Source organism: Micromys minutus (genome assembly GCF_963924665.1).
Source record: "Micromys minutus genome assembly, chromosome: 12".
NCBI classification, from domain to species: Eukaryota; Metazoa; Chordata; class Mammalia; order Rodentia; family Muridae; genus Micromys; species Micromys minutus.
In genome coordinates this window covers 32,816,821-32,839,152 of record NC_137981.1, presented here as the reverse complement: position 1 = coordinate 32,839,152, position 22,332 = coordinate 32,816,821, and the positions used below count along the sequence as shown (strand labels likewise).

The window sequence follows — 22,332 nt, the reverse complement described above, 5'->3', positions numbered from 1 at the left end:
TCACATCTGCCTGGCCTGTTCCTGTGGAAGGCACATCTTCTCTTCAAGTGCTGTCAGAACCCTGGAGTCCCAGAGCTCACTAGGGCCAAGGTCAGCTAGGATGGTGAAGTGAAAACACTGTATCCTGAGGCCTGCCTCAGCTCTGAAGACCTCTTCTTTCTTTGCAGTGATGGGTCATTTCCTTATGACTCTGTCCCTTGGCAGCAGAACACCAATCAGCCTCCTGGCTCCCTCTCCGTGGTCACTACGGTGTGGGGAGTGACCAACACATCCCAGAGTCAGGTAAGAACCTGTCCCATCCTCTGCCCTGGCTCCTTCTAGGCACAAGTGTCTCTTTTTGTCTCCCGCAAGTAGGGAGGGGGGTTCTTCATAGAACTATATTATGACAGCTGTCCCTCACTGTCTGGGCACAGTCTCCAGGCATATCCAGCTGCAGACCACATCACTCCAGGAAGGGTACACAGCTGGGTCTCTGAGGACCATCCCCCATTGTAGGGCCTTCTGGGACAGAAGAGGGAGGTGTTTATGTGACAAGGCCACGAGTGATCTTCTGAGACCATGTTTCCTCTAGATGTGCAAACAAGAGGACTCCCTGTGCATTACTGACCTTGGGGTTCTAAGCTGGAAACCCTTGCCCCTGAATAGCCTGGATTAAGTTTTCCTAAGATGTCACCTCTCAGTAAAGGGCACCTAAGCCTGACAAACCCAGTTGCCTTCCCAGACAAGCCATTTTTGTTTTCTCATTTTCTCTCTCCTCACCTCTGTCCTAACAGAGGGTCCCCCACATGCTTCCCTGGGGTCTTTATCCACAGACAATCTCTGGGACAAAAACACAGAGGTGTCTTTCAGAGTAGCAGCCCAGGATATCCATGTCCAGACCCCTGGGCACCCAAACCCTATTGCAGAGGTGAGACTGTGCAGGCTAATGTCTGCTAAGGACTACTGACCTACCTCATATCCCTCTCTGGAGCCCTGGGGACCACTTGGGCTGGCTTTGTGAGCCTTGGCCTCACTCCATCCTGGCTGACAGTCTCACCCCACTCCTTTTGATCCCTTATGCGATCTGGGTACTATTCAAGCCACTGTTCCCTGCTCCCATGCTCCTCTCTGCCATGTTTCAGTCTTCTCACTACTTTTTCCACACTGCCTCAGGTACAGACCTCGGCGATAGCCACTCTTTGTCTCTCTGCTTGCAGGTCCTCGGGAACCCTATGGCCAATGCCAACAACCCTATGAATCCAGGTGGCAACCCCATGGCATCGGGCATGAGCACCAGCAACCCCGGCCTCAACTCCCCACAGTTCGCAGGGCAACAGCAACAGTTCTCCACCAAAGCTGGCCCTGCACAGCCCTATATCCAGCCCAACATGTATGGCCGGCCTGGCTACCCTGGTAGCGGGGGCTTTGGAGCCAGGTGAGTGACCAACCTGGGTGGTGCCCTTCTCTGGTGGCCTGTTAGCCCTGCCTTCCTACCTACATCTAGGAAAGACTCTTACTTGAATGCCAGCTCCACACTGCCTAGTCTAGGATACGAGTTCTACTATGTGTCTTACCAAGTCAGCATCAACCCCACAGGGGTAGAGAGGATACTTCTTCACTCCCTTCTTAGCCTTGTATACGTATAATGTATAAGGCAGTCGGGTGAACAGGACTGAAGAGGGGGTAACAGTGGGCTCCACCTGTCCAAAGCTCCTTCAGAAAGCTCTTTGCCTCACTAGCCTGAAGAAGAAGGATGAATGGGGGCTAGAGTCCCCAACCCTCAGGCCAGTGAGGAAGGGACAGAAGCAGGCAAGCCATCCTTCCCTAGCTCTATGGGCAAAGTTGCTGGGTTTCTGGCCTTGTAGTTCCAAACAGGAGTCTCAAAGTCAATCCACATCCACAGTGCACAGGCACCACACAGTTCTATGGAAATGTCCTAACCCCAGCAAAAATTCAAAAATCAAGTCACCTAGTCATCACTAGTAGCAAAAATAGCTGCCAACCTCAGAAGTCCCAGGTCCCCTGCTGGGCCTCTCATCCACATGCTAGGTGCATGGAATTCACGTATAATCCTATAGCCTTCCTCCTGGCCCTGGGCACATCCCAGGATCTGCTTAAGAAATGAGTACTCTCTGATTGCTTCCTGCTTCTCCTCCACAGTTACCCTGGGGGTCCTAGTGCCCCTGCAGGCATGGGCATCCCTCCTCATACCCGGCCTCCTGCTGACTTCACCCAGCCAGCTGCGGCTGCTGCAGCAGCTGCAGTAGCAGCAGCTGCAGCCACAGCCACAGCCACAGCCACAGCTACAGTGGCAGCCTTGCAGGAGACACAGAACAAGGATATAAACCAGTATGGACCGGTAAGGCTTCCTGCCTCCTGGCCTGGTCTCACCCAGACTGGGGTAAATGCCACGGGTACCCTTGGAAGCCCCTAAACGGGTGTTGTGTTTGGGTGTGGTAGAATGGTTGGGTGTGGCAGGGGTTTTTGGGTGTGCTATGTTCTGTGTGGGTTGGTAGCTCAAGAGTGCATATGGGGGAAGAGGTATGCTAAGATTTCTTGCTTACCAAATAGTAGGCCATGTGCCTAAAATGGCTTTGTTGCTACCTTGCCCCTAATCACCTCAGAGGTCATTATTGTCCCATTAACCTATTCTGTGGCTTTTACCCAGGCCTTGTAGTAAATCCTCTAACCTTCAAAAGGATGGGGTGGAGTGTAAAAAGGGGAACCCCGTAGCCATGCAGGGCAGACACATGGAGGAAGGGTACAGGGTGGGCAGGAAGAAGTGGGCTGGGTAAATCACACACAGTGTATGGAGGGTGTGTCTCCATTGGCCACTGACCAAGGGCAAGGCCAGGGCTTTCAGGAAAGGGCTTCAGCCTCCATCCTCATCCGCCTCCTCTTCCTGTGTCCTCCCTGTGCCCCTCCCATTCCTGCCCATTTCCCTGTCCCCTGCCTGCCTCCCTAGGAATGCTGCCTGTGCCTTGGAGTGACTGCTCCCCAACCCTACCCAAACCCTCCAGCTGCATTTTCCCATGAGACCTGCAGAGGGCAGTAGTGAGCCCTGGAGGCCTGGGTCCTTTGAGACCTCCTGGTTCCTGGCTGCAGCCCCATGGGAAAGTGCTTCTTCCCCTTTGCCCCCTAACCTTTCCTCCCTGCACTTTCAATGCATGTGGCATTTTATTCTTTTTTTTTTTCTTCTTCTCCCGTTGAAGGTGTGTTCCTCTTTCCAGATGGGTCCCACCCAGGCGTATAACAGCCAATTCATGAACCAACCCGGGCCTCGGGGGCCTGCCTCCATGGGGGGCAGCATGAACCCTGCCAGCATGGCAGCTGGCATGACACCCTCGGGCATGAGCGGCCCTCCCATGGGCATGAACCAGCCCCGACCACCTGGCATCAGCCCCTTTGGCACACATGGGCAAAGGATGCCCCAGCAGACCTACCCAGGCCCCCGACCCCAGTCCCTTCCTATTCAGAGCATAAAGAGGCCATACCCAGGAGAGGTAAGTGTGACTACAGATGGGGGACAGGGGAAGAAGGGGCATTGACAGAGGGACCATGGACAGAGCCTTGGAAAGGGCACAGTTTGGCCACTTAGAGAACTTGAACTAAAGGTTGGGCTTTGGAGTCTTAGTACCTGACTAATGCTGTCTCTGTTGTGGGAAACCCCAAGCAAATCACAACAAGCAACCCCAAGCAAATGTGCACAGCTTTTAAAAAAAAAAAAATCAATGCTATTCACAGTCCACCCTGGCCTTCAGGATTCCTGGCAGACAAAAGGCAGTGACATTGTAAAATACCCTGCCTAGAGCTGGAAGTGTAGAAGCAGAAACCATGGAGACCACTTATTCCTGCCCGCGCTCGGATTCTAATGGATGACTTTGGGTGAGGGCCTCAATGCTAGAGAGTTGGGGCTGCCACGAGACCCTCTAGTACAGGCTACATGTGTCAGGGCAGCTATCAGATGACAAACAGTGTCCTCTCTGGGCTCTCCCAGCAAAGGTGCCAAAGGAAGCCATCCCAGCAGACTGTCCCAAGTGTCACCAGGCCTCAGTGACACTCAGAATACAACTGAGAGTAGTATTCTTGCCCAGCGGATGCCCCATCCCACCCCGCTCCAATGAAGTTTGTCTTTGGGCTTCTCAGGTCATGTCCTCTGGCTAGTCAAGACTGTGGCTTTCAGCTTGAGCTGAAGCACATTTCTATCCCAAGAAAGCACAAGCTGTCTGTCCCCACAGGTGCCTTCAGCAGCCACTCTCACAGAGACTGGATGATGTCACAATTGATACAGGTGTCCTAAGCCTGAGGCTCAAGAATAGGGTGCTGGGGTGCTTCTTGTACACTCAGGAGGCCAACTCAAGTCCTGAGCCTCAACCTAGTGGGCACCACCAGTTAATGGAGAGGAATTCAAAGGCCCTAGGCCCCTTCTTAGCCCTGGGTTGGAACCATAAACTGATGACTTCACTCCCAGAGCACAGCTCCACACAGCTGTGTCTCTAAACCTCCTCTACTTCAACCTCCTGAGAGATTGTTGGCTGCGTTGGGCTTGTGTGTCTGAGCCTCAGACAAAGCCACAGCAGATTTGCTTATTCAAAGTCCTGCATTGAGGCTGAGCCCTCTGTTCTTACAAAGGAGTCCTTCCCAGAGCATTGCTACTTCCAGGCTGGTCCAGGTTATAAGATGCTGAATGGTCCCTGTCAGGGAGCTCTGGCTTCTACCTCATCCTATGTTAGAAGTGGCACAACTTATCTAGGCATTGGTGGTACACGCCTTTAATACCAGCACTTGGGAGGCAAAGGTAGGTGGATCTCTGAGTTCAAGCCCAGTCTAGTCTAGAGCAAGTTCCCAGATAACCAGGGTTACCCAGAGAAATCCTGTTCCAACAAAACAAAACAAAACAAACAAAAAAAAAAATGGTACAACCTTAATTCAGGCTGCAATCCTGTTGTCTGGTTACCTACAGCACTCCTGCAGCTTGCTGAATGTGCAGGTACTACCAGTTCACACCACTGCAAGAGCTCACTGTGGCCCAGAGTAGCAGATGTGCCCTCACCGTGAGAGTCATTGAAAGTTCCTGAGCACAGTCCATTCTGATGTGTACTTCCAGGCAATGGAACACTCTCACCAACTAGATTTGAGCCTAGCGGATGAGAGTCTCAGGGAATATTCTTGAATAGACATCTAAGGGAACCCTTGACTCTGGGACACCATGTTCTAGGTACCTAAGTTACAGGTAGCCCTGGATCATTCACTGTTCCAGATAAGGAAGAGAGAAGGAGGTGGCGCTGTCTCCTTTCTCAGTTACCTGTCCAGGAGGGGCTGTTGTGCTCCCCACCCCTCATTGACACATGTTCTCCCACAGCTATATAGATAGTGAGTTACCACTGCTAAGAATGGAGCACTGGGTAGGTGTTTGCTCTGTGTTGGACTTAGGGACACTGCTACCTAGATCAGCCTCACTGGCGGGCTTGTCACATCTTGGAAACAAATCCTGTGACCTGCATCTCCCTGACACACTGTGGCACACACACAAGCACTGGGAGAAGCAAAGGGGTACTTTAGGATTGAACCCTTCAAAGACAGAGCTCTGAGAAGCTCTGAGAATCCATGGGGTTCTGAGTGCGCAGGCTTCCAAAAGAACAGTTTTGTGGAATAGTGGCCTATGATCTGGGCATGCAAAATGTAGTGTCCCTGGATGTCAGAGAAAGTGGAGGCTTTCACTGTTTTCTGTCTCATTCTCTCCTATGACAGGTAGAGAGGGCATCTTGTGTGAGGGAGACCATAGAGCTAAGAGGAGTGGGGGAGATGGCTCAGTGGTTAAGAGTACTTATTGCTCTTGCAGAAGACCCATAACCATCCATAGCCCTAGTCTAGGATTCTGATGCACCCTTCTGACCTTCACAGGCACCAGCAATACACACACACACACACACACACACATATATATATATATATATATTAAACAAAACTGGGCTCAAACCTGGCCTTTGAATACATCATCATGACCAACCCCTGCCCTTTCTCCATCCCTACAGCCCAACTATGGAAACCAGCAATATGGACCAAACAGCCAGTTTCCCGCCCAGCCAGGCCAGTACCCCACCCCTAACCCCCCAAGGCCACTCACATCTCCCAACTACCCTGGACAAAGGATGCCGAGCCAACCCAGCACTGGGCAGTACCCACCCCCCACAGTCAACATGGGGCAGTATTACAAGGTGAGTCCCATTTTCAGGACACCCCAGGTACCCACATATCTAATCAACCTGCAGTAGCAGCATTCTGATTCTTCGTGTTCCTGAAGGAATCAAGAGTAAGGGGACAGTCCTGGCTTTCTGAGGGTGCTCCGCTGTGTCTGCACTCAGAAGGGTAGCCTTCCTCTCCTTCCTTCACAGTATATGGGGTAGTGATGGCACAGTTCTGAAAGACAAAGTGTGACCACCACTGTAATGTTGAGCCTGTTCCCCCTGCATATGTTGTATGCTCTTTGCCTATAGAATGTCTCTGTCCCTTCTAAATGGCTGCCTATCAGCCCGCAGAGGTGATGACACCCTAGCTCACCTTCTGTGTGTTTGCTTCTCATTTTTCGCTTTTATGAAGCTACTGTGATAAAGATCTCTTAACCTTTTCCATCGCTGCAAAAATACATTCTCAGAAGGGAAACCCCCACTGTATTTTACACTTCCAGCCTGTTTGCCATCTTTGCTCTAGGGTACTCATTTCAGCGCCCTACCTGTTGCTGGTTTGGAATTTTTCTGCTAAAATGTTGTCTGTGAACAATAGAAGCAAAGCTTGGGCCCCTCTGCTTTCCACACCAGTCCTAGAGACCCCATCTTAGTACCCTCTTCCCCAGCTCTCTCGTGTCTCCAAGAGGGTCAGGCCACGGAGATGTTCTCACTCCTCTGCCTTTTCATTTCAACAGCCAGAACAGTTTAATGGACAGAACAACACCTTCTCCTCCGGAAGCAGCTACAGCAGCTACAGCCAAGGGAGCGTCAACAGGGTTAGTCTTAGAAAGTCCAGCTGACCTTCAGCGGGCTTAAAAACCCCTTACTTTTCTACCCCAACATCTCTGCAAGTTTTTAGGGGTCCACAGGTGGGGGGTGTACTTTCCTGGCCATCTGCTAAGGCGTAGATACTCAGGACCTAGCGTCCAGTGCTTTAATGTGTGACCAAGGACGAGCATGGGCCCTACAGAAAACCAGACAAAGACAGTGAGGAGAAAGGGACTGGTACTCCCTGTCCCCAGGACAGGTTCAAGGAATGTGGACTAGAATCACCAGCTGTTCTCTCCTCCTGGTGTACTTTCAGACAAGTCCCTAGCACACTGGGCCTCTGTGTCCCCTTTGACCCTTGGCTGTGGGAAGCCACAAATGCACCTGACCCTGAGGGGCCTCAGCAGTGTGGGCTTTAATAAGGGACAACAAGATCCTTCCCAGTCCCTCCTGTCCTCCAAAAGAATCAGGATCCTGCAGGAGAGCACGAGCCCTCTAGTGACTCACCTCCCTTGCACAGAGGGGTAGCCCTAGGGTAGGACTTGGCACAGGTTGACCCATTCATTACCTCTCTGTGAGTTCATAACCTATTTCTGATCTTTTTTTTTCAGCCTCCCAGGCCAGTTCCTGTGGCAAATTACCCCCACTCACCCGTTCCAGGGAACCCCACACCCCCCATGACTCCCGGGAGCACCATACCTCCCTATCTGTCCCCCAGCCAAGATGTCAAGCCACCTTTCCCACCTGATATTAAGCCAAATATGAGCGCTCTGCCACCACCCCCAGGTAAGGAACCCGTACCATCTGTTCTTCAGTTGACTCCCCAGGCCCTCACTGGGCAGGATGAGGACTCAGAGGCTGGGCTACCTGGAGTGAAAATTATGCAGAAAAGGCAGAAGAGCTGAGAACAAGGATTCCCCATTCCCACTGATATTTGGTGTGGGGATAGGCCTCCTTATCCCCAGTCACCAGAAGAGCATGGAGGCCAGTGAAAGAAACAGGATTGCAGGGTGGCGTGAGGCAGCCAAGCTAGAGGAAGCCACTCTCAGCCTGAGCTTGGGCACACCACACTTTCTGTGGTTTGTGGCCCACATTTGTGTCCTTTGAGCATGCTTCCCAAAGTAGTGTCCCCGAGGATGAGTGAGTCCCACTCCAGCCCCAGCACCTGTGAGACTGGGGTGCTTGCCACTCATATGCCTCCTTGTCTTTGCCCAGCCAACCACAATGATGAGCTACGGCTCACATTCCCCGTGCGGGACGGCGTGGTTCTGGAACCCTTCCGCCTGGAACACAACCTGGCCGTCAGCAACCACGTGTTCCACCTGCGGCCCACAGTTCACCAGACGCTGATGTGGAGGTGAGGTGACCTGCATGGTGACTTCCTACCCCTGGCTCTGGAGCTTCCTGTCACAGTCCCCTCTCCAGCATCATTGACAGGGCCCTGGACTATGCCAGGCCCTAGAAATGTCACGTCACAGGGGACCAAGCTTCAACAGCTGGAAACAGCTGTTACCCAAGTGCTAACTATTGGCTGGGCTCTTGGGGGGGTGAGGAGGCTAGCTAGGAGAGCCCTATGGGCTGGGAAGAGGCTATCTCAAGGTGGTAGGTTAGCAAAAGAGGAAAGCATCGATCTGAACATTACTCTTGTTGCCAGAACTGTCAGTGTGAAGAGAAGACGCTTCAGAGAACAGCAGAACTAGGCTAGGTAGGCTCACAAATCTCTACAGACTGCAAGGCAGTGACCAGTGTCTGATGTTGCCCACCCACAGGGCTGTGCTCATGTGCCTGGGCCAGGACGTTCTACGAATGACCTCTGAGATCTTGAAGGAAGCAATGCTTTTCCTTTTGATTTGAGGGGAAACTGAGACTGGAGGAATATTTTTAAAAAGTAGAACACTTGAACTGGGGGCTTCTAAATTACAAAACCCCTCCTAGGTCTGTGGTCTTTAAGCAAGGTTCACCCAAGGCCTGGCATAGAGCCCCATCCCAACACAGCCTCCTGGGGGGGAGCACTGCAAGTGGGCCCCAGCTCCCAACATGTTTAAATTCACCCAGCTTTAGATGATCAATGGGGCTGTTGCAGGCAAAACTGGGTGGGTATTCGGGACACAGAAGCTAAGACGTAAGGCAAGAGGTCCAAGGCTTCTGGGTACACAGACAAGCATGGGCCAAAGATGGCGCTCCTGCCTCTACCTGAAAATAATCTCAATGGGTCTTGTTACTGGTCTTGTCCAACAACATCTATCCTTTTGTTCTTCTGACCCTGTCGTAGGGAAGAGGAGTCACTCTGAGCCAGGCAGGGCAAGCAAGGCCTGTGGATGTGGCTGCCATAGTGTAGGGCATGGAAATGTAAGGACTTTGGATGTTAGGACAGATTTGTATTTGTAGGAAGGGAGAATCTCAAGGGTAGTAGTCCTTAACCTGTGGGTCATGACCCCTTTGGGGGTTGTATATCAGACATCCTGCATATCAGATATTTACATGATGATTCATAACAGTAGCAAAATTATAGTTATGAAGTAGCAACAAAAATAATTTTATGTCCAGGGTCACCACACAAGGAACCGCATTAAAGGGTCGCAGCATTAGGAAGGTTGAGAACCAGTTCCTAGAGTAAAAGAGAGAGAAAGGCTGTGGCCAAGGGGTAGGGTTCCTGGGAAACTCGGGATGATAATGATGCCAACCCTGCCCACCCCAGGTCAGACCTGGAGCTGCAGTTCAAGTGCTACCACCATGAGGATCGGCAGATGAACACCAACTGGCCAGCCTCGGTGCAGGTCAGCGTCAACGCCACACCCCTCACGATCGAGCGGGGAGACAACAAGACCTCCCACAAGCCCCTGCACCTCAAGCACGTATGCCAGCCTGGCCGGAACACCATCCAGATCACTGTCACCGCCTGCTGCTGTGTGAGTAGAGTGACCAAACGGGACTGGGAACACACCATCGGCCTCCCTCGAGTCTCCAGTCAGACCCTGGGACATTGTTCTCTAGCTCCAAAGTGATCTAAGCTGCTATGCTCTGGCTATTTCCATTAGACTCAGCCATTTCCCCTTCACGTTCGGCCTATACTGGGCCTCCACACACCTCCCTTTCATTTCTTTGTGCCATCCCAGGCACAAGCACCCCTATTCCTCTGGCCAGGCCAAAGCTGTAATCTACTCTTGTCTCATTTGCATGAAATTTTTATACTCCCACCACCTGCCCAAGAACCGCCTCTGCTAAATGTGGAGTTAAATCGATTCCTATTGTCCTGTGGGGAAGTTATATGCACACATGTAGACATGCACACACAGGCACACGTACATATCCCTTCAGTGCATATGACTTAGAACCACCTCAGAACTCTCCTCCTGTCCTTAGAAAACAGGCTGGGACATAGGGCTTCTGTGGGATATGTACAGGGAAGTAAATTGCCTGTCTTATTCTGTTGCTGTCTCTGAAGGATCCAAAAGTCTGGTCCTGTGTTTTCAGAGGGGATGAGGTCCCAGAGATAAGGCTTATAGGATGAGGATGCTTCACAAGGATACACAGCCATAGCAGGAGTTGGGATGCACAGTCCTAGGAAGCATCCTGGAGGAGGGATGGCAGAGATAGGCTCACTTGACAAAAAGGATGGAAAGGACAGCAGTAAACATGCTAGGTTCTAGTCTTGATGCTGTATGTAACCTCAGCCAATAGAAAATCTACCAGGTTAGCCTGGAACAGTCAGTCATCCCAGAGGCCCTGCCTCTCAGTCTTGGGCCTTGTAATTTCCAGTCCCCTCTTCCTCCTGGGTCCCTTCTCCTAGAGAGGCTTGGTCATGGGTCATCCTTGAGCAGGTATGGGAACTGTGGACCTCCTCGCTGAGCCCCTCTGCTCTCTCTGCAGTCCCATCTCTTCGTGCTGCAGCTGGTACACCGGCCCTCTGTGCGTTCCGTGCTGCAGGGCCTCCTCAAGAAGCGCCTACTGCCCGCTGAACACTGCATCACAAAGAGTGAGTTTGGGTGGGTGGGGACAGGTTGGGTGGGGCTGGCCTCAAGAGGTGCTGATGCCCAGGCTGCCATGTTCTGGAGCACCTCCTGTGAGATGTACTGCCCCTCCTCCCTATAGTTCTGTCCTTAGTGTCCCCCCCCCACCCCCTCGAGCCCTTGAACACCTCCACACAGTCTGGTTTCTATTCCCACTATTGCACGGTAAAGTGCAAAAGCGCCTGAGGAGGCTTTTTGCTGACCCAGTTAAATCAGAGGTACAGCACCAGACGAGTTTTTTTGGCTTTGCAGAAAGTTCTTGCTCCTTTCAAGGGTGGGGTCTGTTCTTCAGAAAAGGGATTCTCCTCCATCATCTCTCCCTCACATGCACACTGCATGCATGCATCGCCCGTGGGATGCAGGGGTGAGGAATCCAGGCCTGGTTCAGGAGCTGCTGAGAACCCCCTCAGCAGAGCACCCAGCCTTCACCCTCTGCCTCCTCCCTCACAGTCAAGCGGAATTTCAGCAGTGTGGCTGCCTCCTCGGGCAACACAACTCTCAACGGGGAGGATGGCGTGGAGCAGACTGCCATCAAGGTGTCTCTGAAGTGCCCCATCACATTCCGGCGCATCCAGCTGCCTGCTCGGGGCCACGATTGCAAGCATGTGCAGGTGAGCAGCGCACCCCTGACACAGGCTGTACAGAGTAGGCAGGGTGACAAGGGGCAGGCTGAGCGGCTGCCTGAAGGACATTGTGGCCACTGGCAGACAGTATCACTTGCTCTCTTGGTCATATTTTCTCCTTCAGGCCCATCTCTGAGGTCCTGTGAAAAGGTAGAAATGCAGAAATAGTTAAGACAGTCCGATGTTGTAAGCCAGCAGAAAGTTCTGGCTAAACACCACAGGCTAGCTAGGGATCTGCCCTGAAAGAGGCAACCCAGACTAGCAAAGACCAATTGTGCAAGGGGCTGGCCAAGATAGGGTCCCACGAACGGAATACAAGAATGGCAGGACCAGTTACACCATCATCTGCCACACCGTGAAGCAGTTTACCCTGAAGCTGAGTGGCAGACAGGGCGGCCTCCCTCTGAGTTTGTAGGTATAGACATGTGATGTGATTGCTTTGTCTGAATACAGGCTGATCAACAGAGTTACCGTGGGTCCCTGGGATAGACTAAGGGGACTATCAAGAGTCCACGCTGGTCCTGGCCTCAGTAAGAGGCAAAGGCAGTGAGACTTGGCTAGGGTGCTGGGTCCTAGGGCTTCTTTAAGGACAGGGAAGTGATCTGTGAGGTCTGTGGCAGACACAGCATGGCTGTTCTGTCATTCTGAGCAAGAGAAGAGTTCTTCCCAGGTACTGAAGTCTTCCTAAGGGTCCAGAGCTACAACCAGGCATTTATCTGACTGTCCTCCATTTCTGCAGTGCTTTGACCTGGAGTCATACCTCCAACTGAATTGTGAGCGAGGAACCTGGCGGTGTCCCGTGTGCAAGTAAGCATTGCCCATCTTACAGAGCAGAGGTGCCCTCTGGCCTCTTAGCTGCTTTACCTACCCTTCAGGCGAAACAAGCCCCCACAGAGGCACGGGTCTTGGTTATCACTGCTGTAGTCTACTCTGCGTAGACACGCTCCATTGTGTCCGCAGGGCAGTGGAGATGGGTGGGCTGTGCCCTGCCTCCAGAAGCAAAAAAAAAAAAACCAAGCCTCGTTCTTTTCTTCCAGTAAAACTGCTCTGCTTGAGGGTCTGGAGGTGGATCAGTATATGTGGGGAATCCTGAACGCCATCCAACAGTAAGTATAGCCTTGACCAGGGAGGTGCAGCCTGGCTAAAGGGGAGACATAGGCAGTCCTGCGTACTTTCCTGGCCAGCCACCAATCTGTGGATTGACCTTGGGAATTCCTGGACTTGGGGGCCAATATGTCCTAGATGAGATGGAACCCAGCCAGTGCTGAAACTCCTCTTTGTGGGGAGGACATCTTGGGGCCAGCAGCCCCAGGCTCAGCCACTTGTTTTTCTAAGTCTCAATAGTCTCACCTCACCAAACAAGCTATGAACAGCTCTTATAGGCGTCTGTCCTATGCACAGTTCTGACACAGAGAAAGGGTGTAGACGTTAGCCTCTTATCTCCAAATCTAGACACTCTTAAGTCTCAGTTCCTCCCCCATTGTTCTCCCCACCAGCTCCGAGTTTGAAGAGGTCACCATTGATCCCACGTGCAGCTGGCGGCCAGTACCCATCAAGTCAGACCTCCACATCAAGGATGACCCTGATGGCATCCCCTCAAAGCGGTTCAAAACCATGAGCCCCAGCCAGATGATCATGCCCAATGTCATGGAGATGATCGCCGCTCTGGGCCCTGGCCCATCTCCCTATCCTCTCCCACCTCCTCCTGGGGGCACCAGCTCCAATGACTACAGCAGCCAAGGTATATAATGTGATGCTGGCCAGGGAGGGAGGGAGGAAAGGACAGCCTGGGTCCCTCAGGGATTTGGGATTTCTGTGCTGATGGTAACAGGTACACAATGGGAGAAGAAAGGCTGAGTGAGTCTGGAGAAATGGTTCACTGGTTAAGAGCATTTATTACTCTTGCAGAAGAGCATAGGTTCAATTCCCAGAACCTACATAACAACTCAGAACCAACCATTGCTCCAGTTCAAGGGCGTCAGTAGTCTCTTCTGAGCTCCCCCTGCAGCAGACATACACATGGTACCACATATATACACGTGGACAAAACAGTCACCTCATACACAGAAATCTTAAAAATAAAAGAGGAAGAGAGGAAGAATGGACACACCCTCCAAAAATAGCCCTCTGGTCACTGGACTTGGGAGATCAGTAGTGCGAGCCCAGAGGTTGCACAGCCCGCTCTGCCAGCTTATCAGCCCGGACCTTTTGGCTCTCCCACCCTCCCCAGAGAGAGCCTAGGCACTGGCAGCTCAGCCACGGCTAACCCAGTCTGTTATCACTCGGTCTCGCTCTCAGCTACTCCAGACTGCAGGCATCACCCCTGCTGTGTTCCACCTGCTTCCTAGAAAATACTCACCTTCTGTCTGAGGGTCGTAGCCCTGTCACTCAGATCTGTGATCTCAGGTCTCCAAGGTGCCTGGATGATTGATTGATTGGTGGACCGGAGTTTATTAGTTTACTGGCTTGAGTCCCATAACCTATGCCAAGGGCCCCAGCATCCCAGCATTCTGAGACTCCGTGTCTCACCATCACCATGGGGTGTGAGATGGAGAGGCTGGACTATCATCTAGAGCCTGGTGTTCTTGGATAGAGCAGAACAGCCCCCTGGGCCTGTGGTTGGTAGGAAATGAGGCCCCAGTAGATAGCAGCCCAGCAGCTCCTGTTATAGGTTTGGGCTGAGCCTCTTTCCATGTTTTCTGGCTCTGCCCTTCTCTAACTGTAGAGCAGCACACATATCTGGGGTAGGGTCGGGGACTTTAGCACATACCTGGGGTGCCCCAGCCCATGAGACAAAGGCATGACTATTCCATCATATAGTCAAAAGCAAATGCTCCAAGAGCTCTGCCTGTCTCAAGGGAGGGAAAGAATTTGGCTTTTATACTGTCAGCTGAGGGTGGCCACCTGACCTCTTCCTCATTCCCCATCTTATTCCCATCCCAGGAAACAACTACCAGGGTCATGGCAACTTTGACTTCCCCCATGGGAATCCCGGAGGGACATCCATGAACGACTTCATGCATGGTCCCCCCCAGCTCTCCCACCCACCGGACATGCCCAACAACATGGCCGCCCTTGAGAAACCCCTCAGTCACCCCATGCAGGAAACTGTGAGTACCTTCAATTTGCACCTCAACCTTCCCCATTTGTCCATGCTTCAAATCCCAGCCTCATCTGGGATTTCCCTTGGGATCTTTGAGATATGAGTACTCTGGTTCCCTCCCCAGTGAGAAGGAAAACAAAAAGTTAGATTCAGAGGTTCAGACAGGAGAGAGAGGCTGACATGGTTGGTCTATAACTGTCAACTTGGCTATTTTATTGAGAACATTGGAGTCTCTTGAGTTAGGAAAGCTACAGGCTGCCCCCTGCATTCACTTGTGCCACCTTAAGCTCCACTGACACCTGTGGTTCCAGCCAGCCTGAAATTAGCCCCTGTGCTTAGGCACTTAGTCTCTGGGGATCTGAATCTTCACCCAGGGTCTCACCTCACCTTTAAAAGGGAGGTCCCAGGACTTCCCTGAGGGCTTGCATGTCCTCCTTGTCTTGTCTCCTGATTATTGGCATGTCCCACATGACTGGGGACGCCTCCTTGGATGCTCAGAGCTAACCATAGCCACCCCTCCCTGTGGCTCTGGAAACAGTGGCAAGAGAGCCGGCCACCCTCTTGAGCCCTCGGTTTGAATGCTCAGTTGCTGTGCTCTGTGTAGCATAGCTAAAGCCCCTTGTATCAGGAGAAATAGGCACATTGGGCCTCGTGCTCACAAAGCACATACATCTTAAGGAGCTGAGATGGAGGAAGAGCAGTGGGGGTTTGGGACATTGGGATCCATGTTGGTCTCTTACCGTGGAGGAAAGGGGCACAGATAAGAATACCAGCCAGAAAAGACCCCGAGTTTCTGCAGTACCTACCAGTGGGGTTGGAGGACCTATGTTGGGAAGTTACAGAAGCTTCTCATCTTCTCGATCATTCCCGATTTCCCACTAAGAATGAGTGCAGGTCTGGCCATACAGCTCCGTTGGGTAGGGTGCTTTCCCCAGCGCTGCCTAAGCAAACAGGGCACAGTACACACTTGCGATCTGAAAACTCAGAGATAGAGGAAGGGGTGTCCAAAGTTCAGAGTCATTCCCTGGCTACAGAGCAAGTTTAAGGTCAGCCTTGCAAATACTCTAGGGCCTGCCTCAAAGAAAACAAGGCAGAAAGAGAAATGAAGAAAGCACATAGTGACTCTGCCTTGTGAAGTTTTCGACTTTGAGCCACTGATCTCCTTCGAGCTCTCCAGGACCTTAGCATTCCACAGCTAGGAGTCACCAACATCACCCCCACACACACACACCAAGTCCTCATCCCCACTAGTCCTGGAAAATGCTACGTAGGGAGAGCCATGTGTTCTCTTACAAGCCAAGCTGTTAGCTTCCTGATCCATCCTGTACCTGAGTCAAGCTCGGAGCCCCCCCAGAATTCCACAAAGGTGTGCCTACTTTCTCAGTTTTCATCTCACTGGAAGCAACCCAGTCTAGCAACACATGTGTGCCACATGGGGAGACAACCCCAGATCTATTCTTGGTATATCCACTTTGTTGTATCAAGAAGCAGCCTGGCTCTGGCTGATCAGATGGCCAGAGGGTTTCCATGTAGTCCAGGATTGTCTAGAAGGTTCTAGCCAGGCACTGATTTGCCCAAGAGTTCTCCCGTACTAGGCAGCAGATTGGCAGATACAACAGCAGTGCTCTGAGCTCCAAGAAACTCTTGTGGAGGTCTAGTGGGGAAGCTATATCACAGGATCAGAGATGTCTGTTCAGAGCTGAGCTGTTCATATGGGCTCCCTCCCTGTTTCCTCAGGGTGGGTACCATGGGACATCTGCTGTTGTGAGCTAAGTAGGAACACTCAGCTGGCCCTTTATCGCTATGTGGCCTTGTCTTCCAGCCCCTATTATCATGCCACACAGGGGTCACCTGGGGACCTAAACTGAGGAACACTGTAATACTGGTGTCACACTGGAGCCCTGCACCCTGCAAAGAAAGGGTGTACCAGGACTTTTGGTAGAGACCAGATCACAGCAGACTTGAGCTTTTAGCACAAATGGAGAGAGAAACCGGGGTCTGGGAGACCGAGGCTGGCATGATTGTCACTTGCCAACCCAGCATGAAAGAACCCAGAAATGGAGATTGGGTCGGGGATGAAAGTCATCTAAGACCAAGGAAGTGGGATTTTTTTTTTTTTTGTCACCAAAATGATATATTCTTGGCAGTATGTAAGAGGGCGCTGGTGGCCCTGTTCAGGCGTGCAGATCAGACTGAGGCCTGCCTTGGCTGGAGGTGTACAGAGCCGCTTCAGGCCTTCTGCTTTGAAGGGTCTGCTTGGAACAGCAAATCTCATTCTCCAAACACATATTTACATTAAAAACAAAAAAACAAAAAAACAAAAACTTATCCCACCTATACAGCCAGTGTGTTTCAAATTAAAAGGGAGGAGTTCCGTAGCTAATCTTTTAGAGTTGTCCCACCGTTTTCCTTGCCACCCTCAGCTTGAAGCCCATTGCTAAACCAGGAGAAGGCAAAACCCTGAAATGTCCCTGGCCAGCCAGATTCATTCCCTGGCCCACCATTTTGATACCAGATGAGTTTCGGCCAAGAGGGAAGCAGGCAAAGCGCCTGTCTCTTCGTCACTGCCAGCCAGGAGGAGCTGCACGCCTGCCCGTGCTGTGTCCATGCTTGCTCTGTGCTGCCCGGGCCCTGCGAAGGCTGCACCACGCTGCCAGCAACTACCCGCTTCCCAGAAACACGTCCATTTGCTTGTCCATCTGGCCTCGCTGTTGTTTGTTGTGACAGTGTGGGGGGGTTGGGAGGCTCTCCGGTCTGTGCCCCCGCTCAAGGCCCTCGCTAGGCTTTGTGCGGAGTAAGGCCTTCTCCACTTGTTCCTTCACGGCCTTCCTGGTTGTTGGTTTCCGGAGAGGATAATTTTCTTTTTGTTTTGTTTTGTTTTTCTACCCCGCCCCTCAACTGCGGATCATTGTTCTTTGTGAGGGGTGCCCTTGTTTGGGGTCCGTTACTTCCTGGTTTGTTTGGTTTTCATTTTCTCCAGGCATCCCGTCGATGTGCCTTGTCACCTCACCTCTCTTTTCTCCTGCTCTCTCCTCCTCCACAGATGCCCCACGCTGGCAGTTCTGACCAGCCCCATCCCTCCATACAACAAGGTTTGCACGTACCACACCCCAGCAGCCAGGCAGGGCCTCCATTACATCACAGTGGGGCTCCTCCTCCTTCCCAGCCTCCCCGGCAGCCACCACAGGCCGCTCCCAGCAACCATCCACACAGCGACCTGACCTTTAACCCCTCCTCAGCCTTAGAGGGTCAGGCCGGAGCACAGGGAGCATCTGACATGCCGGAACCTTCACTGGATGTAAGTTGGGGTCACCACACACCTTGGTCTGGGGCCAGGCACGGCACCAGGACCTTCCCAACAGAAGGGGGGTACTTAAGGGCTCAAGGCCCCGGGGTGGAAAGGTGGGTGGGTGGTGGGCGGGCCCCAGCCAGTCTTCCCTGACTCTAGCACTAGGATGCCCCATATGGGGATATGTCATGCAAGCCCCACCCCTACCCATCAGTCCCTTGGCCCAATAGTCCTGATTCCCAGTCCCATCTTCTACGTAAGCCCTTGACGAGTCCCTCCAGTCAAAGCCTTGGAGATAGTGCAAGAGGGTCCTTGCCCTTCTTCCCAGCCCCTCCCTCACACTCCCATGCTGAGCTTGCTGTTTCTGTATCTACCTTCTGACCTGGGCAGGGGAAGAGCTAAGAATGACACCCCACCATCGTCTTGCCGGTCTTGTCTGCCTGCAGTTTCCTTGTCCGTGTGTCTCCATTCCCTGCTTCTGCTTGCTCCATTGCTCACTCCAAGAAGTCTCCATGTGGGGATGTCAGAAAATTTGGGGGAGGGGGGCATGACTCAGGAGAGACAAGGTCAAAGTGGGCAGCTGAGACTCCAGGATCTCCCATTCTAAGACCTCAGTAGTATAGAAGGTGGGGTGGTGAGGATCACAGAAAGATTGGGCCTGGACTCTTGGCCCTGCTGGCAACAGCCACCACAGTGGTATCAGAGAGCTCTTGGCAGGGAGAACTGTGGCACTGTCTTCAGTTTGCAGATGTCTTGATGTCTCACCTAACTCTCCTCCCTTAGCCAGACCAGTGGGATGTTCCTGGATTTGGGAGCTGCTCTGCCCCTGTGTGACATACATACTCCAAGAGTGTCACATGGGGAGTGAGGACAGTAGACCACAGGGACAAGACAGTATGACCAGCCACAAACTCACTAAGATTCTGAGAGAGTACTCTAGGGCCCCGTGGGGACCACATGGTCTTCCCAAGGCCTGCTTTGTGCTACTGGATGAAACCAGATGGCTTATTCCAGCAGGCTCTGTGACCCAAAGCTGCTCTTGGCAGGGTCTGAGAGGGCGGAGGAACAAGGAATCCAGCCCTTGACCTGCCATGGAGCTGACATTGAGAAGAGGGGGTCAGCCCAGTGCGTCTCCCTGACCTTGGCATTTGTTGAGTATGGCATGCCTGCCCCAGCTGAGATCCAGTGTGGTCTTGGGGATAACCAGCAGGCCCATACTCAACACTGTTAGTTTTCTATCTTTGAGTCAGAACCTCAGGAGGCAAATGGAAGGGAGTGAGAAAGCCAGAGAGACCCCTCACTCCTTCTGGACTACCCTCAGCCACCTCAACTAGGCTTCTTCTTTTCTAGCTACTGCCGGAACTCACAAACCCCGATGAGCTCCTCTCCTACCTGGACCCCCCCGACCTTCCGAGCAATAGCAACGATGACCTCCTGTCTCTCTTTGAGAACAACTGAAGGCCACTCTCCACTGGGGCCATCCCTCCCCACTCTGCCTCCTGCCCCATCTGCCCCACGTACTTTTCCTCCCAGGAGCCCATGCTCAGACCTCCCACACCAGGACCTCAGGCTGAGAGCTGAGCAGAGCACACTAGGCAGGGAAAGCCATGTGGGTCTACAGTCCTATTTGCCTGAATGTTCCGGGACCTGTGCCTAGAGCAAGCCTGAAGACGGCCCCTGGAAGACAAACCCAAGCTGAGGGAATCCAGGCCCAGCAAGAGACATGCCAATGGCAACTGTAGGTCCCTCCATGTGTGCAGACTCCAGACGACCGACCTTCCAGTGTCCCAAAGTTCTTCCATGTTTTTAAACCTTATCCCTGCCTCCTGGCCCAGAGCCTCCTTCAAATGACTGGAACCTGAGAGAAGCCTGCACTCCGGCCCCCAGGCCAGGGTAGTGGACAAACCTTGGAGGAGTGGTGACAGTTTGCAGCAGTGAGGAAGGACGCATGTGCGTGCACGCATGCACGCGCGCGCTCGTGCACACGCGCGCACACACACACACACACACACACACACACACATACACACACACACACGCATGCACCACAGAAAAGCACAACCCTCTGGGAAGGAGAACATCCCTCAGGGCCAGGGGTCTTGGCTTTGGCCTCTGACTTCTAAGCCAAGAGACCCTGTAAGCACTCTCAGCAGAACAAGGACAGTGCTGTGTCTGAGAGAGCTTGCCACACCTGTGTAGGGACTGGCAGGAAACAGGTCAGGGCCTTCCCCGGAGCCAAGGCAACGCAGAGAAGGGTTCCCCAACTAAGACCAGGGCCATGCCTTGTGGGGAGCAGAGAGCATGTGCACAAGCTGGCACCACACCAAAATGTGCCCTCCATTAGAGGCGAGGGGAAGATGCCAGCCAGAGTCCAACAGAAGCAACCAAAGCCTTGCAGCTTTGCCCCAAGCCACTCCCTGCTTTTAAATGACCGAAGTGGGAAGCTCTGAAGTCACAGAAGGAAAGGAACATTGGATCCAGACAGAGAGCAAACCATCCCTCCTCCCAACCCCATGTTCTCCTTCCTTCCTCCTGCCCAAGCTTCCTTCTCCAAGACTATTCCATGGGACCCACTTCCCTCTGGCTTCTACTTCCCCTTTCCTCAGACAGCTGTAGAAGCACTTGGTAGGGCAGCAGCAGGGTCGGGGCATCCCTGTCTCTCCAAGCCTCTCGGTCTAGTCCCAGACCCGCAGGTTCATTGCTCAAGGCTGCCTGTCTCCAGCCCAGACCCTTGCTGGGTGCACCGGGATATCTTGGCAGGCATATTGTGGCATTTGTGTAGCTGCCTGTCATTCCCTGTATTTTTTCCCTCTACCCAGAGCTCGCCCCACACTCCTGCTCACCCAGCAAGTGCAACCTCTGGTCCTCCTCTGCTTTTTCACTCCATCCGGCTTAGAGCCCCCCCTGCTGGCTTATCACTCGCCGGGCTGGGTTTGCATCCACCTGAGCCTCATGGCCTGTGGTGATGCCAGGTTGTCCGCTCACATGAATCCCATCTGTAAAGTCTTTGCTCCCATCTCCGATGCTGTCACCCAGGGCCCTCTGCTGCCTCCTGTCCACGGCCAGCGTTTGTCATCGGTCACTAGCCTCCCTCTGTGCTCCCTGGCAATGCTTAATATAGATTGAACCAGAAAGGTGACCCCTAACTGTTGACTTATTGTCACCCTAGAAAAACAAACAAACAAACAAAAAAAAAAAAAAAACCGGCACAAGGAAAGATGCCATCGCCCATCCCCTCTTCTTCCTTTGTCCTGTTAAGGTTTTTCTCCAGCAGTGTGTTCAGTATGCAAATCAATTATTTTAAGAATCGTTTTTGTAAATATCTTTGTGAATATTTTAGTATTGTCTTTGATAATATTCAACATTTTCATGACCTGGTTATAGCCTTTGCTGGCGTTTTTAAAATATCTTGACTCAGTGACAAAACCCAAGTCCTTTTTTTAAAAAAACAAAAACAAACAACAAAAAAAAAAAATCAAAAAAACCAACCAGGGCTATTTGTACAGATGAGTGAGGGACGGAAGAGTCGGCCGTGCTCAAGTTGGGAGGCCAGGCAACCTACTGTTGAGAGACACTCTCAGTCAGCTGGTAGGGACAATACCACACCAGGCACCATGTGGCTGTCCCTACCCAGTGCCTGTGTTCTGGCGCAAGGCCGTGCTCTGTCGGACCATACAGACTGTTCAGCTTCAGACTGACAAATGCCTTTCTCACAAGTTCCTGCTTCTTGCCGTGATACTGTGCCCCAGAACAGCCTGGGGTCCCTGCTAGTTCTTGTCGAGGTATGCCCAGGTTCTCCACAGCTCTCCAAAGCAACAGGCCTAGATGCTCCCTGTAGCCCCAGCCTCTCGACAGTTTGCCCCTGAGGCTGGTTTCCTAAGGCTGTCTCTCCCAGACAAGTGCCCTACCAGCAAGTTCACCACACAGCCTGAAGCCCACACTCCGGGGAATCTCCTTCCAGAGGAAGGTCGGAGCTCACCCAGGGTTTGAGAGAGGCACAGTGACATCTGGGGCTGGAACCATGCCTTGGCAGTGACCAATGCAGGTAAAGGTGACATCTATTAGCAGAGGCAGGCCTAGGCTCTGGAAAGATCCTCAGTCCTTCCTGACAACAACTTGGAGCCATAGTAGCCTCAGAAATGAGGTCTCAGCAAGCCACTTTACCACAATGAGCAATCCCCCCCCCCCCATAGGCATGTACCAGCCACCGCTCAGCTAAACGGGCTGGGAGTCCGTGGGCAGATGGGAAAGACCCCGCACGGGCGATCACCCTTATCTTCTTGGTTTGAAGCTTTATTCATGTCTCATGTATCCTGTAGCCATTTTATTTTTT

General features: G+C 52.5%; 1 protein-coding gene across 5 annotated transcripts in view; it reads left to right on the top strand.

Moving 5' to 3' along the window:
• ZMIZ1 (zinc finger MIZ-type containing 1) overlaps positions 1-20,034 on the top strand; it is a 194,800-nt gene extending 174,766 nt beyond the window's left edge. For 3 of the 5 annotated variants that reach the window (XM_080926443.1, XM_080926444.1, XM_080926447.1), the window contains 17 exons: positions 168-282; positions 1,197-1,414; positions 2,140-2,338; positions 3,192-3,482; positions 6,015-6,197; positions 6,902-6,982; positions 7,586-7,760; positions 8,190-8,331; positions 9,673-9,883; positions 10,845-10,950; positions 11,435-11,595; positions 12,347-12,414; positions 12,645-12,713; positions 13,104-13,348; positions 14,551-14,717; positions 17,754-18,008; positions 19,350-20,034. In XM_080926443.1, coding sequence (XP_080782569.1) covers positions 168-282; positions 1,197-1,414; positions 2,140-2,338; positions 3,192-3,482; positions 6,015-6,197; positions 6,902-6,982; positions 7,586-7,760; positions 8,190-8,331; positions 9,673-9,883; positions 10,845-10,950; positions 11,435-11,595; positions 12,347-12,414; positions 12,645-12,713; positions 13,104-13,348; positions 14,551-14,717; positions 17,754-18,008; positions 19,350-19,457 — 2,794 coding nt within the window. In that variant the 3' untranslated portion in view covers positions 19,458-20,034. The remainder of the gene's footprint in view (positions 1-167; positions 283-1,196; positions 1,415-2,139; positions 2,339-3,191; positions 3,483-6,014; positions 6,198-6,901; positions 6,983-7,585; positions 7,761-8,189; positions 8,332-9,672; positions 9,884-10,844; positions 10,951-11,434; positions 11,596-12,346; positions 12,415-12,644; positions 12,714-13,103; positions 13,349-14,550; positions 14,718-17,753; positions 18,009-19,349) is intronic. The other 2 variants (XM_080926445.1, XM_080926446.1) reach the window with 2 other exon arrangements.
• Positions 20,035-22,332: the final 2,298 nt, after the last annotated feature.